Source organism: Coffea eugenioides, chromosome 5 (genome assembly GCF_003713205.1).
Source record: "Coffea eugenioides isolate CCC68of chromosome 5, Ceug_1.0, whole genome shotgun sequence".
NCBI classification, from domain to species: Eukaryota; Viridiplantae; Streptophyta; class Magnoliopsida; order Gentianales; family Rubiaceae; genus Coffea; species Coffea eugenioides.
Window position 1 is genome coordinate 47,038,092 of NC_040039.1, and position 12,491 is coordinate 47,050,582.

Below are 12,491 nucleotides of genomic sequence, written 5' to 3' on the forward strand. Positions count from 1 at the left end.
TTTGCCAGCTGAAGGTATTTTTTTAGTATTGCATCTATTCTAGACTTGTTCTTTCAACCCTAAGTCGAATTCTGTGCTGACACAATTTGTAAAAAACAGGAAAATAACAAGTTTGAATGCATACATTATTGTTAAGAGCCAAGAATTTGCTAGTGTGGATATGTTGCCTTGTATGCATCTGTAAATTTTAAACATTTACGTGATATTACAACAAATAAAAAAGAACCAAAATATCAAACATTAATGACAAAAAACGATTTAGACAAAAAATGAAAAAGATAGATCAAATTATGAGAAAATCAAAAATGAAGAAGACGGATGACATAAAAGGTGCAGACTTTAGGCAGCTTTGAAGCCATCCTGTAGCTCGTCGGACACAGTCTCAGAGGGAAGGCCATGATTTCACGTTCGTTGCTCGTCAAGAACGCCAAATTCCGGCTAGCCGTCTTCAAATCTTCACTGTTCTATCAATCTCTTCTGCAAAGATCAAATTTTTTAACGTCCTCTCATCCATTTTCTCCATCCCAAGAATCCCATATCCCCAACCTAGCGAACCACAAAGACTGGTTAAGCCCAAATGAGACCATCAAAATTTTCCAATCCCTTAAAGATCCCAACTTTACTCTTCCATTGTTCAATCAAATCTCGCAAAGGAAAGACTACAATCCCAATGAAGCCCTTTACTCTACAGTCATAAATAAGCTGGCACTAGCCAAAGATTTTGATGCAATTGAAGCCCTTATGGAAAAAATCAAGCTTGAAAGAAAATGCAGACTTTCTGAGGAGTTTTTTGTTAATGTTATGAAGATTTATGGTAATTTAGGTGGGAGAATAAATAGTGCTATTAAGACCCTTTTTGATATGCATAGTTATAAGAGCTGGCCTACTGTTAAATCCTTCAATTTTGTGCTGAATTTGCTTGTTTCAGCTAAGCAATTTGAAGTTATTCACGAGGTTTATATGGGTGCTTCTAGGTTGGGAGTTGAAATTGATGCTTGTAGTTTGAATATTATGATCAAAGGGTTGTGCCAATGTGGGAAGATCGATGCTGCCTTTGCTGTGCTTGATGAATTCCCGAAGCAGAACTTTAGGCCTAATGTGAGAACGTTTTCCACTATAATGCATGGTTTATGTGATCGTGGGCGTCCTGATGATGCATTTGGGTTGCTAGATAGGATGGAAAGGGATGGTATTGAGCCTGATGCGATCACTTTTAATATACTGATCTCAGGGCTTAAAAAGAGTGGAAGGGTCGAAGAGGGTATTAAGCTTTATGATAGGATGATGATTAAAGGGTGCGATCCAAATCCTGGAACTTATCAGGAGGTTTTGTATTGTTTACTTGATGCCAAGAGGTTTGTTGAGGCGAAAGATTTGATGTGTAGAATGATTCAGAAGGGTGTAAATCCAAGTTTCGAGTCTTACAAGTTGGCGATACAAGGATTTTGCAATGAAAATCTTGTGGGAGATGTCGAATGGGCGTTGAAACAAATGACAAGACAGGGTTTTGTTCCCAAAATGGGGATGTGGAAGCGGATTGTTCAGTGCCTGGTTTCTGGTAGGATTGAGTCTACCAATTTCCCTTATGAAGAAATTGTTGGAAGCTAATCCAGCATGATATATGTATACGATCTGCTGATGGAAGTCGAAGTAGTTGTGATGTTAGTCAGTAATCAACAGATTTAATGCTCAGAGGGCAAAAATCAGGGGACCCATTGATTGGTTTTAGTTATAGATTGAGCCAAGTTCCTGCTTTCCTTCACTGGTTGCCCAGCTAAATAACACCTGCATTGAGAAGTGTTGTATATGCTGTCAATATGATGGTCTATGCACTGGTTTTTCTTGCCTGAATAGTCAGATGTGCAACTTCTGGCAGTTCTCTGCTGCTGAACTGGGATCAAACTGAATACTTTAACAGTACCAACAATGAGATGTCTACGAGAATTATCCGTCACTTGGTATGGTTGCCCAGATTTCTTTTCTGAATTTGTGAAAAGAACTCTGATAGCAGATTTTAGTTCTCCGAGTAGCTGAGCAGGGGAAAGAGCTGGAGCTCACAAAATTTTGTTTCCCCGGGACAGCTTAAAGTCATAGAAATGCAACAGCAGCTGTTCTGTTATCTATTGGCATCACCAAGCATGTAAAATGGGGATAAACTGTCATTTCAATATCCAACATTCCTGAAAGATAATACATTTTACGCACCAGCCCAGATTTCTGGTTAGCTCATAGAGATCCTAGAGTTTTCATTCTGGCTGTTTCTGTGGTTTCTGGTGGTTTCAGTATCATCGACAGACCCATGGTGGTCTTAAACAACGAAATCAGTAAACAAAAGAAATGGTTCACACCTAATGACTGCAGAAGGGTCAAGGGCCACAAAGGTCCCCCTCTCCCTCAAAAAATAATACTTGAATCTCTATACTATTCTTCTAGCACTCAGCTTATGAATGGACTTCTTTGTGTGGTTAATGAAATTTTTTCCCAGATAGCCTTAAAAATATCGAGACAGTAGGATATTCAATTGATCACTACACACAACTTTCAATAACTGTTCATACTGAACTCAAATTTCGAAAGGATCTGATTTATAAATGCAGTACTTATAAGTTTGGACTTTAAAGTAGCTGATTTACAACTGCAGTTTTTGCTCGAGTTTAAGTCTGCGGCAATTTCCTAGTGTCACGACAATATAGCGTTTTGGGACCTGTAGTGTCACGATGCATGAGCACATTAGACAGAAAGTTACCCAGTCGCAGAAGATGCGGAAAGTGAATATCAGCAAAAGTGCCAAGGTAGTTTTCATAATTGCCGTCACTAAAAAGAATTCGAACATCTTTACAGAAAATCTCTTCAGTTTTAAACATCAGCCAACAGATTGAACAAATTACAGGAACCAAAAACTATGTACTATCAAACAAGCATGACTGTCTATGATATCCAGCAAAAACAGCTGTACATACAGATCACCAAAGACCTCAATCTACAAAGCCAAGTCTATCTCCCAACCAGTATGCACTTTTAACACATGACCAACTACCTCTTGAGCCTAAGAAAAAAATAAAAACTATTTGTCTACCTTCATATCTCCACCAGGCAGCTTGGGACTACTCTTAGATTCTTCAATTACTTCATTTCTCTGAATGCAGCCGGATTCGTCATCACCTATTTTAGATTCGGGAATAACCTTTTCTTCTTGTATTACAATATCCTTTACAACATCACTCGAAGGAGACTGGATTCTGTTTTTACTAGGACTAGAGGAGTCTTTGTCATGATCAGAGATGGGGTAGGAGACAACCGAGATTGGTTCAACACGAGGGGTATAAACCACTGATGGAAGTAACTCCTCTTCAGAAGTAGTAGATTCCACTGAAACATCCCTTTCTGTAGGTTGTGATTTTGATTCAAAATAAAATTTCTTTGATCCTTTCCTGGAAAGAGCGTGCCTTATGCCATGAGCAGATTGCTTTAAAATCCTTTTTGCCCTGTCTTTTACCTTGCCCCTGTGTGGACTTTCGGGCCCACTATCTTCAGAACTTTCTTTTCCATCTGGTTGCGGTATGTTTTGAGCAGATGGAGCAGTAACAGGGTCATCCACTATGAACTTCACACCAATTTCGTCAGAATTCATGGATCGAAGATTAATGTGTCGCGATGGAAGTGGCTCTTCAACACAAACAGACTTCTCACTTCTCTGTCCTCGATGAAACAATGAACTCATCTTATGTAAGCCCCTTTTTACAGCATTTGGAGAATGCTCTTTTTCAGCACCTGCAGTTTCTTCTGCATTCCTACTGTCATTGTTACGTGATCCAGATGCTGTTGACTTGAAGGTGCCTGCAGAGTCAACACCCTCACCATGAATGTTGGTGTCAAGGATCCTACTCTTCCCCTTCCTTGCCTCCCATATTTGAGCAACTTCACTCCCTGGACGATGAACCCATATCCCAGTTTCCTGTTGCCCTTCAACATCTATAGGCTCATAAGCATCTGCTACTTTCAGAGATTTCTCAGATGTAACCGATGAGAAGGAACCTTGATTAGTTGAATCGGTTGCAAATGACTCTCTTTTATATTCATCTAAATTCTCTTTTCCAAATGGTTCATTAGACCCCTGCACATGAATTATTACTCAGGGAACAGTAAACACAAAATCCAAAAGAACGAGCACCATGTCTCACAAAGCCCTCAAGCACCTTTGTGTCGACAACAGTCACAGGTTTTACAATAATTGAGTAATATGTCTTGCAAAGCCATTAATTAAAGTCTTGGGAATAATGTAAACTGAAACAATCAATTAATCCTTTCAAGTTTCTTCTTCTGGTTTCAGCAAACTAGTAATTATATATCACTATCATCAAGAACACAACGGGAACCCTAAAAAAGACAGGCAAGTAACTACTTAAATCAAGCACCAAGATCACCTTTCCATTGCCCTCAGTCACAGTAATTGCAAGATGTAGCCGTCCTACTTTAACATTCTGTAGAGACAACCACATGTCATGCCGCTGGCCATCTCTGAACTCATTTAGGTTTATGGAACATTCCCTGAAAATATCATGAGGCCCTACTATCATTATTTCGTTACAAAAAGTAGTAAGAAATTTCATATGTTTCACAGGCTTTAGATCACAAGATCAAATTACCATCACACGATGGAGGACAAGGAATCACCTTGATGTCAGTCATACTACTCTTTTCACCAAAAAAATTTGAACATAAAATATGAAATAGAAAACAGCCTCTAGCTTCTTACCGTTCAGAAGAAAATTTCCTTACGACCCTTGTGGTGTTTAAAATCAGAAGAGACTAACACTACGACACAAAAAGAAACAAAAATGAAACCAATTACCACATGCAGAAAATAGAGACAATTTAATAAAAAATTATCTGGGCATGGAAGCAAATTTCAAGAGAGAAAGAGAGATAGTAGAACCACTCTACAAATTATAAACTGAGAAACTCAAAAGATAAGCTTAAATATAATTCTTTGTAGCTGCAGTAAAACCAAACTGAAAATAAGCACGGACCCCATCTTATCATCGACAAAACGATCTTTGTCCCGAACTTCGATTCCAAGAACATTTGGTGACTCCCAGGTACGGATGGGGACCTTAAACTCCTCGTGCCATTTTGGAGTTAGTGTCCTCTTCTGCGTCTTCGTCCTAAATCTGTAAGGACCAAGCTGGCCCTTGACATAAGGATCAGCCAATCCTGAAAAACAAATTAAATGAATACACATGTACATGTCATTGTATATTGTCATTTGTACAAGATGTCATCAACGTGTTTGAGCTCACCATTTAGATCCGAGGGCTTCATTTCAGCTGCTTCAATTACTTCAACAACAGCATAAGCTACAGGCTGCTTCTCATCAATAGAGAACCAGCTTTCTGATGTATCAACAGAAAATTAATAACAAACATATAAAGAGGAATAAGTAGTATTTGAGGACTATAAAATATAATACACTCATTGTACTGAAACCATCAACCATATATTTCCCAATAATTATAATACAAACAAAAACCAAGGTCCTCTGACCCTAATGGACCAAATACATCTACTGATTATTACAACATGTAGTATTAGTACATTAGTTCCATAATCCTCCAAAAACACCAATATAAGCATCAGCATCAGACGAATCCCATCAAGTCAACAAGATGTTGGCTTACATGCTTAGTTGGACCATTACATGGGAAGAACCCAAGAATGTCTGGAACCTTAATTGGTAAACTTGGGTCATGAAATTACCTGCTTGCGGTGAAGCAAATTTCTCCATATCAACCACCAACATATTTGGCTGCAAAGTTCCACAAGCATGTTTAGTTGCATTAAGAACACTTCCAACAAATTTTATCCTCATAAATGAACATGAAGAATGAAATGTTAAAAAAGAACGAGATGCAGTAATTTCCTAATCATTGAGAAGATTGCAAATGAAGTATTATAGGTCCAAGAATATTACCTCAACAAGTGTCTGCTCAAAGGCAACAGCCAGAAGTTTATCCTAATAAACAGGAAAGTAGATGATTAGTATGAGTTAGATAAACTGGTACACAGACTCGCACGCTTGAGGCACTCACATGCTCTCAGACATACAAAAAGAGACATTTAAACAGATCTTGCCACATTAACTTACCAGCCATCCTGCAATCCCTGGAAGTACAGTAACATCAAGGCCATGGGTGAATATTGGTTTCACAATCATCTGAAAGTATGGTGGCTCAACAAAGCATAGACGCACACGACCAAGGAAGGGCCATTTTCGTATAAACTTCACCCCAACCAAGACCTGAAAACAAAATAGTGAAAATTTTCATAAAAATTTGTCTCAGGGCATGAACTATTACGAGAAGTAATCATTTTCCTTGGCAACAAATAGGCTAGTGGAGCATAACTATTAACTACAGCAATTCATTCTATTAGAAGATTACAAATGAGAAATCCTCAGTTGGCAAAAATGAAGCTAAATAGAAAGCAAGTATATGCATTTACGAATATAGTACATGCAGAATTCTCTAGAAACTGGCACGATTCTTCCAAGATGCCATACTGAGGCTAGGACTTGAGAATCGGGTAACCTACCTTTCCTTCGACATGCATGCCTAACAAGTGCAACCTCGCCCACATCCCAAAACCCAATCGTTTCCGCAGCTTAACTGCAAGCAATGCATTCATATCATCAGCAGTTCGGAAGTTCAGTCCCAACTCTAGTACCTGCAATTGATAAGCAGTATGAGGAAATAAGCGTCAAATGAATCTAACGAAAAATGTGCTAGCAAACTGCTGAAGAGTAGTGCTCTTAACACAAACCACATACCAAGTGATCATCGCCTTTAGATTGATCAAGAACCCTCATTTCTGTAAACATTGGTGGGGATCTCCCCAAGCATAATTCTTGAACAACTCCTTCCTTCTGCAGATATCACGAAGCAATCAAGAGTGATGCGCAGATCAAGACCATATTAGTGTTGCGTAACAACCACAAACTAACCTTCCAAATAGCATCAATAAGACAGACAACTGGAATGCAGAAAACAATAGCATCCTTATATAACCTTTTGATAACGCAACAGAGGAATTTAATTACATACCACAGTCCATGGTTTATACTTTTGCAAGAACCATGGCACAATAGGCAATAATATTTTCTGCGAAACAATCCGCTCCATACAAACAGGCCACATCTTCTCAACGGCATGGTTCAACCACCGTACAGTTTCAGAGTCAGAAAGAATCTGCAAAAAGCAAAAGAAGAGGGGCCTGAGGACCACTTCTACGGTATCTGTGAAAGAATCTAAATCCTAAAAGTCCCTTCACTTGAAAAGTAGATTTATTACCCATCAGTAACAGCAAAAGCCAGAAATCAAAGAAAATTGTACAATTCAATTCAGTTTCAAACAAACTTTTCATGCCACCTTTCTGCTATCATCTTTCCAACGCATAGTCTATTTCATCACCCACAGTAACCAGAGGAATACAGCTGGAAGAATTTGCTTATAAGTCTTACCTTTCTTTGATTTGAGTTTCTTTTCTCCTCAAATTCCAGTGTCTTCCTCAATCTTACCACATACATCTCATGAACCTTCATCAGTCAAAATCAAAACTTTTAACATCTCAAGCATCCAATCCAACCATCAAAAAAAAAAAAAACAAAAACAAAAACAAAAAGCATACAAGCTGACTTACCAGAAAAAGATAGACAAAAGAGATAAAGTAGGCAACTGGGTTGCAGTAATTGAATGAATTGAGCATCCATAGCACTATCAACACAATGCCTACATGATGTAGTAGTGTTGCCTCCAATACACTTCCCATTTTGCTGCCACCTATAAACTTTTTTTTTCCTTCAAGAAGAAAGGAAAAGAAAAGAAACAAATTTATACACAACCCTGATCCAAATTTATACTAACAAACTCCACAAGAAAGCCAAAATAGCATTAAAAAATCCAAACTATATAGGCATTCCTATGGAACAGGGGCTATATGCAACCGGCGTGAGTCAACACTGGGTTTTGAAGATCTGTGCTTCTGACGCAGTAAAACGGTGTCGTGGAGTTGAAGTATAGTGCGTGGTGGCGGTTACACAACGACACATGTGGACGGTTGAATGAATGTAAGGAAGTGTTTAGATTAAATGGGAAATAGGATTAGAGAAGGAAGGAGACGATATCTATAAAATGAATTTTAACTAGCTATCGAGTCGCATTCAATGCGCGTAAAAAAATATTTTTAATTAAAAGAATTACAAAAACAGTGCAAGTGTATATAACTATTTTATATACCATGTAATTAAAAGTGTGTTATACAGAAATATGTATAATTGGAAGTAAACAAACGGCTAGTAATGGAGAACGTGAGAATTGGAGAGAGATACTTTTGGTTGCATAGAATTTGTGCGTGAGTTAATAATAGAGATAATAGTTAATAGATAATAGAGATAAGAATAAATTTTGAAAATAAACAAAATTAATACACATTTTTATTTTTTTTATCGCAAATAAAAGGTTTCGAATTTAGAATTTCCCCTACCACTTAATCCATTCCTTTCCAGTTTACACGCATTTGAACAAACTAATGACTCATATTTGATGTAAATTAAATCACGTTAAACTAGCTTTCTTACTATGACTACACGTATTTGAACAAACTATTGGATTACAACTACAAAATGTAGAATCAAGATGCGAAAAATGTGGTAATATGTTGGAAGAGGCGTGTGGTCTGACCAAATTGGAGGCACATGCAAAGCAACTTTTGGAGTAGGTGTAGTGCAAGGGTCGGAAGCAGCAGCGCGTGGTTTAGACCACACGCATGAACTAATAATTTTCATCTTTTGCAAGATGTGGATCTGTTAAAATTCGATCCCACCAGCACTTTCTTTGGTGGAAAATTTACTTATTAATAAGAAGATTTCTTCCACTGGAATAATGAAAACTTAGGTCCATTTGGATTGCTATTTTTTGAAATTTATGTAGAAATATTTATTATAGCAATTTGAAGTACGTGAGATAAAAAAATAATTAAAAAATATATTCATGAAAAATTTAAAAATTTTGCTGTGAAAAACTACAATTCAAACATCACCCTAACGAAAAATTGGAGAGAAATAGTTTTGATTGCGTAGAATTTGCGTGCAAGTTGATAATAGAAATAAATATAAATTTGAAAATTAACATCAAATTAACTACACAGGCTTTATTATTTATTATCGTAAAGATGACTAAAAATTTAGCTATTCACGGGATAAAGCAATTGGGATATTCCTAATAATTCCAAGATGCATCATAAATTAGCACTACTATGACTTGGCAGATAGTCTGACAATGGAATCCCTGGTAATATTTGATAACTACAATAACTGCTATTTCTTGTTTCAGAAAAAAGGTTCTTTCTTGCTTAACCGCGTACTAGCTTTTTAACACCCGAATAAGGTCAAGGTTTGGATACAATGGCGGATAAGGTGTCGTGAGGTAGGGCCGGCCGGGAAAAGCGACTGCTTGCCGACGTTGCCATGTTGTCTGATGATTCATGAATGCTAACTACTCCACGGCCGTGGTCCGGGGGACCTCCACCTCCGGGCCCTCCACAGCAGGTTGCACGTTGCAGCTTTTTTTTTTTTGCACGTTGCAGCTGTTCGGGACAATCCTGAATCCCTGATAAAGGCCTCCTTAGTTTGATGGTGTATATTCCCGCATGATTAGTGTACAGAAAACTAGAAGGAACCAGACTGTGCAAGCACAGTCTCGGCCCATCTATTTATGGCTAGAATTCATTATAGCATAATTTGTTTTCAAATAAAAAGAAATTATAATTGTCAAAAAATGAGTCTAAAAAAGTTTATCTTTAGTGGAATGTTTCAAATGTTTGCTCCAACTTGCTTATTGTGATGCAATAGAGATATATATTGTATTGTATGGACAAACAACAGCAAAGAATTCAAAAACCAAGCACAGGAGAAATGCAAAACTGGTTCAATATTAACATAAATGATATATGTTTCATAAAACTCAAGTATCATGCTATTATAATTACAAATACATAAAATTTTATCACTATTTCTTTTTCAAACAATATACCATCATGTAAAAACTTCTATCCTACAAATTCACAATAAAACTTGCAAGAAAGTTGAATGGAAGGCTTTTCAATGCATAAAAAGGGTACAAAAATTCAATACCAAAGAATTAGTAAATGAAGTGCAAGATTCAATTATGCATTAAAAAGGAACTAAAACATCAGAATTGCAAAAAATAAATTTTGCATTTAGATTTAAGACAAACTGCACAAAAGGAAAATTGATTTGCAGAACCAAAATAATGGAAGGCTTAATGAATATCAAGGAGATCAAGCCAAAATAAATAAATACACCAAAGTAACAGAATAAAGAGGCAAAAAAGAAAAATGATAAAGGCTAAATAAAATACATTTAATAAAAAGAAAGTTAAAAAATACAGTTAATAAAAAAAGTTAAGTCCATATTTGATAGCGTGAAATGAGGGAAGAATAGGAATAAAAAGAAAATGGAATATACTAGACAGTAGGAGTAGTGGAGGTCAAAGGTCTATTGTCTATGTTTCTCTTTAAAAAAAGATGATCATGATTTGATTTTTGAACAATGGAATAAAAGAAATATCCATTCCCGTGCAAGAAAAACATATATTCAATTAATTATAGAGGAAAAAGGAAAAATGCATTGATTAAACGGAATGAGGAAAGGTAGAGAAAAATTAGGATGAAGGAAAAAAAAAGAAAAGAAAAAGTAAAATACTGGATTAAAGAGTTAAAATTGATGGAATAGGAAGTGACAATATAAATCAATTGATTGTTGCCACATCTCTCCATGGTCAACAATAATCATCTAAAAAAATAGTAAGAAAATAATCTTAGTATAATTAATTATAAAGAAAAAATTTGAAGGGGGGAAAAGGAAAGATGAAGAAAAAAGAGGGAGATGAAAGTTAAAAGTAGAGGCAGAAAGAAAAAAAAAAAGAGTTGACAGGAGAGATATTTATGACTTTTGACTAATAAAAGAAAATAGTGGAGAAACTGACACTTGTCAAAATAAGAGACTATACACTTGGCAAAAAAAAGAGGTTGCTACAGTAACCTTTATTTCTTTTTATATACAAGGTAGATATTCTGGTGAATATGCATATAAGGCAGTGCCAAAATATACAGTATAAGGTTTGAATTGCACGAATTCGGAATCCAAAGTCCAAACAGGTGGGGTTGTGATTGATTTATTTGTTTCATGTTTTGGAATATATTTATATGGCTATGTATGAATTAGTGTTTTTCGTCAAAAACAGTTTTTTCAAATATAAATTTACACTAACACACTGTAAATGTATTGGTATAAAATAGCTATAAAAAAAAAAAAAAAACTACCCCTTTCTTTCTCTATCACCACCCCCACCCACCAATCCCCAACTTCTCCTAAAATATCCCAAAATTCTAAAATTTTAAAAAGCCTTAAAAAATATTCAAAATTTTAAAAACACCCCAAAACATATCATACGAACAAAACTTTTCTACATTTATATATGGTAACGTTTTAAAATAAATAAATAAAAATCCAATCTATGCAAACCTTATATTATTCTGTTGTGAGCATCTTATTGTATTTTTATTTATTAGAAGTATGGATTTTATTTGTGCACAATAAATCTTATAAGAAATACGACAGTCTATGAAAGATGAACACGATATATTATAAGAAGTATAACAAACTAGACAACAACTGTACTAAATTATAATCGTCTCTGTCTTGCACCTAGGGGTGCAAACAAATCGAGCTTGATTGAGTAATTCGCAAGCTTGTTCAGTCAAAACTCGAGTACGAACTCTCATTGATCGAGTTTGAGCTCAAGTTCGAGCAGCTCAAACCATTTGACGAGTCGAGTTCGTTCTTAATATATGTGAAACTCAAAAGCTCGTCAAACTTAGTCGAATTCAATCAAGCTTCACACATACACACATATGTTTTTTTTATTTTTTATTTATTAGTATGAAATGTCTAATTTGTCCCTTTTCTGAAATTGATATAAAATATAAATTTATATTTCTTAAACTCGATTGGATTCGATAAGCATGAGTTTGAATTCGATCTCGAGTAATGCAAAATAAAATCGAATTCGAGCTTAATTTTCAAGAGTTCGATGTGTTCGAATTCGAGTTTGAATCCAAATTTTTTAACTTGAATCGAGTTCGAGTAGTGTGCACTACTCGATCTCTACTCGATTCGATTACACCCTTACTTGCACCCACAAATTCATTGGAGAACCAATTCTCACTATTAAATGTTCGTAACTTTTTTTTTTTCCGATAACAATAATATTTGTATAAATTAATCTATTTTATTCTACAGGGAGAGGCTCTGTAAAAGATTAACAGGTATATAAACCTGACTAGACTAAAAGGGTATTTTGACACCTCCTTTAAATTTATTTTCACTGCAAGTGGGGTTCAAGCCCCCAACCTAT

General features: G+C 35.9%; 2 protein-coding genes across 2 annotated transcripts; one reads left to right on the top strand and one right to left on the bottom strand.

The window, feature by feature from the left end:
• Positions 1–357: 357 nt before the first annotated feature.
• LOC113772332 (pentatricopeptide repeat-containing protein At3g14580, mitochondrial) lies at positions 358–2,223 on the top strand. Its single transcript, XM_027316925.1, has one exon. The coding sequence runs from the start codon at positions 397–399 to the stop codon at positions 1,606–1,608; it is 1,212 nt and encodes a 403-aa protein (XP_027172726.1). The 5' UTR covers positions 358–396; the 3' UTR covers positions 1,609–2,223.
• Positions 2,224–2,875: 652 nt separating this feature from the next.
• Positions 2,876–8,133, bottom strand: LOC113772331 (C2 domain-containing protein At1g53590-like). Its single transcript, XM_027316923.1, has 13 exons — positions 8,000–8,133; positions 7,696–7,853; positions 7,517–7,591; positions 7,101–7,244; positions 6,827–6,922; positions 6,592–6,723; positions 6,146–6,298; positions 5,972–6,013; positions 5,758–5,806; positions 5,301–5,393; positions 5,031–5,214; positions 4,425–4,548; positions 2,876–4,114 (listed from the first exon to the last, which is right to left on the bottom strand). The coding sequence occupies exons 2-13, from the start codon at positions 7,822–7,824 to the stop codon at positions 3,065–3,067; spliced, it is 2,271 nt and encodes a 756-aa protein (XP_027172724.1). The 5' UTR covers positions 7,825–7,853; positions 8,000–8,133; the 3' UTR covers positions 2,876–3,064.
• Positions 8,134–12,491: the final 4,358 nt, after the last annotated feature.

Excerpts from the sequence above, each read along its gene's own strand:
- LOC113772332 (XM_027316925.1), top strand. The coding sequence starts at position 397 with ATGATTTCACGTTCGTTGCTCGTCAAGAACGCCAAATTCCGGCTAGCC.
- LOC113772331 (XM_027316923.1), bottom strand. The coding sequence starts at position 7,824 with ATGGGAAGTGTATTGGAGGCAACACTACTACATCATGTAGGCATTGTG. Across the intron at positions 7,245-7,516 it reads GAAACTCAAATCAAAGAAAG|ATTCTTTCTGACTCTGAAAC; the intron begins GTAAGACTTATA and ends TGCTTTTTGCAG. Across the intron at positions 6,299-6,591 it reads GCATGCATGTCGAAGGAAAG|GTCTTGGTTGGGGTGAAGTT; the intron begins GTAGGTTACCCG and ends TTTTGTTTTCAG.